Below are 2,919 nucleotides of genomic sequence, written 5' to 3' on the forward strand. Positions count from 1 at the left end.
TCTTCTTGGTCGATGTCAATGCAACGGCCTAGACAAAACTGACCAATCCGGCAACTTGCACATAGACAGTCAGGGATCACCTATATGTTTTTTTGAAATAGGGACTTTTCATTAACTCATAATGAATTACCAATGGGATACAAAATACCATGAGTGTACACTCCACATCTGCATAGTTAAGATGCACATAGCCAACATCAATGCACACGCAAGAAGGATCACACTGGCATATAGCAAAGCCATAGAAGATCAACGATATGCCTAGACGAATGAAAAAAAGAACATCATTGATCCTTGTCGTTGCAGCCAATAAAAATGATGTAAGCACATATGGTGTAGACGTGGCCACGCGAGCTGTAAACCATGCACACAACAAGCAAATAGTCAGTCTCGGAGTCATTGATCATAGATGCGAGAGAAGGCGCCACAATCGAAATCCCACCTTGGAAACAATCTGAAGATTTCAGGCTTTCATCCCCAGTGTTTGTCAGTGGTAAATAGGGCACCTGTATGTAAGTTGCCTGATTTATTTTTGGGTAAGTCGATTTCCTAGAGCATTAGATGAAGATCCAGCGAACGTCCTTCTGTCTTCTTCCTCCTTTCACAAAATAGATTTACTCAAATTACAAATTCAGTCAACTTACATACCCCCCCCCCCCCCCCCCCCCACACACACACGCAGAAAAAACCTACATATAGCTATTGTGGTGAAATGATACTCCAGTCCTTTGCCTCCACCACTCATCCTTTTATATTATTCTCAAGTGCAGTACACAATAATCATGTTTGATTCATTCAAGATGACTTGGTCCCTAGTTTCAAGAGACCACATGAGTCACAGGTGCGTGCGCGCGCATGTACGCATGCATCCACGCTTCCATTATTTCGACCCGACGCAAACACTACGCAGCTGGTACATACGACGCATCCTCATCGATGGGCATCACCTTGGGCACATGGACCGGAAGAACGTCGATGTCTTGTGCCCAGGGGCTTCCCTCCTCCACGGCAGCGGCGCCCTCGACCGTCCTGAGCGCCTTCCACACCGCGCTGTTGCATTTGAACCCGGAGCCAAACGCGATCTGCCACACGCGGTCTCCCCTCTTGATCCTGCCCTTGGCCTCGCAGTAGGCGAGCTCGTACCACAGCGAGCTGCTCGACGTGTTGCCGAACCTGCAGAGGGTCATCCTCGATGGTTCCATGTGCCACTCACCCAGCTTCAGGCTTTTCTGCAGCTCGTCCAGCACGCCTCGCCCCCCTGCGTGGATGCAGAAGTGCTCCAGTGCCAGAGTGAAGTCGGGGAGGCACGACATCACTGTAGTACCGAACACCCGTTTGAGCACGACGGCGCCAAGGAACCGGAGCTGCTCACGTAGCGGCAGAACAAGGGGCCCAAGGGTGGTGATGTTGCTGCGGAGCGCGTCGCCGGCCACGGACATGAGATCCTTGGAGAGTGACACGCCCAAGTTCCCGACCTCGTCTTCCTCCTGCGTCACGCACGCGTAGCTCTTGTCGCTGGGGCCATGGTGCGTGCGCACCGTATGGATCAGCTGGTACTTGGCGCGTCGCCACTCGTTGCAGCGGTTCGACAGAAGAACTGCCGCGCCGCCCGTCCGAAACAGCATGTTGGTCACCAACATGGGCCGGTTGTTGCCCAAGTACGCGTTTAGGGTGATATTCTCCGTGCTGACAACCAGTGCGTATGTGTCGTGGTACACCTGCAACGTATAACCTAGAAGACATCACAGGCAGACCCAGTTCTAATTGAAAATTCAGAAACCGTTCAGGAAATCAGGATTGTGCGCGAGTGCTCGTTGTTCATGGCTCACACGGTTAATTTGCCCGTTCATGCATGGATGTGTGTAACTTGTACTATATACCTGAAGCAGCTGTCTGGCGAGGTCAATAGCGATGACGCCGGCGCTGCAGCCCATGCCGCTAAGGTTGTGGGTGACGACATCGTCGCGCAAGCAGTAGCGGTTCATCACGAGCGAGGTGAAGGACGGCGTGGGGCTGTAGAGGCTGGAGTTCACGATGACCACACCGATGTCGTCCGGCCGGACGCGGGTCTTCGCCAGCAGGTCGTCGATGACACTGAATACGACGGCATGGGACTCCTCGTTCGCCGTGCGGAGGCATATGTCGAGCGGCACCCTGATGATGGATGCAGGGAGGTGCGTCGCGTCGCCGAGCCCTGACCTCTCCAGAATCCTCTTCTGGAAATTCATGCTCTCTGCGGTGAACACACCACTTAGTCCGTAGCGGTGGATGGTGCGGGCGCGGGTCAACTCCTGCGCCGGCGCAGGCTTGTAGCCGGCGAAGTCCACCAGGTACACCGGCCGCAACGACAAGGCGTAAACGTAGGCAGCCGCCACTGCGCCTGCTACAGACACGGCCATGATACCATGTGCGCCATGCAAAAGGGCATACACGCCGTCAAGTGACAGCAGGGACAGCATGGTCATTACCACCAGCGAAGACACGACGAGGAGCAGCGTGACGGCGAGAAGATGAGGCCGTTGGCCGACGAGACGACGGTACAAGAGCTTCGCCTGGTTTCCCACCCCCTTACCGAACTCATTGTCCATCGGAATCGGTCGGTGGACCTCCACCTGAAAGAACGTACGAGCTATGGAAGTTTAGCCGATCGAAACTCCGACAACAACGACTCTGGGTGGCAGGCTCTAGGCGTCTGAGTCTGCAGCGCGCCGCGCGCCAATTTATATGATTATAGGAACGGAGGGATAAGCAAAAATAGGTGATAGGGGGCTGCATGGCCGGAAATACTCCTCGGCTCTTTGGTGCGTCCACACCTGATGATATGGAGAAAATTATTTAGCAATGGAGAAAAAAGTCAGAAATTTCTTAAAATTGCTGGAAATACAGTTGATCTTCTATTCTGCTTGTATAAAAAAAATC

At 53.2% G+C, this 2,919-nt stretch overlaps 1 protein-coding gene across 1 annotated transcript; it reads right to left on the reverse strand.

Annotated features, from left to right (window-relative positions):
* Nucleotides 1–767: 767 nt before the first annotated feature.
* On the reverse strand, nt 768–2,588 carry LOC123174842 (probable 3-ketoacyl-CoA synthase 20). Its single transcript, XM_044590098.1, has 2 exons — nt 1,881–2,588; nt 768–1,718 (listed from the first exon to the last, which is right to left on the reverse strand). Exons 1-2 carry the CDS (start codon nt 2,586–2,588, stop codon nt 903–905), a joined length of 1,524 nt encoding a protein of 507 aa, XP_044446033.1. The 3' UTR covers nt 768–902.
* Between the last annotated feature and the right edge of the window lie 331 nt (nt 2,589–2,919).

This window comes from Triticum aestivum, chromosome 1D (assembly GCF_018294505.1).
Source record: "Triticum aestivum cultivar Chinese Spring chromosome 1D, IWGSC CS RefSeq v2.1, whole genome shotgun sequence".
Classification (NCBI taxonomy): Eukaryota; Viridiplantae; Streptophyta; class Magnoliopsida; order Poales; family Poaceae; genus Triticum; species Triticum aestivum.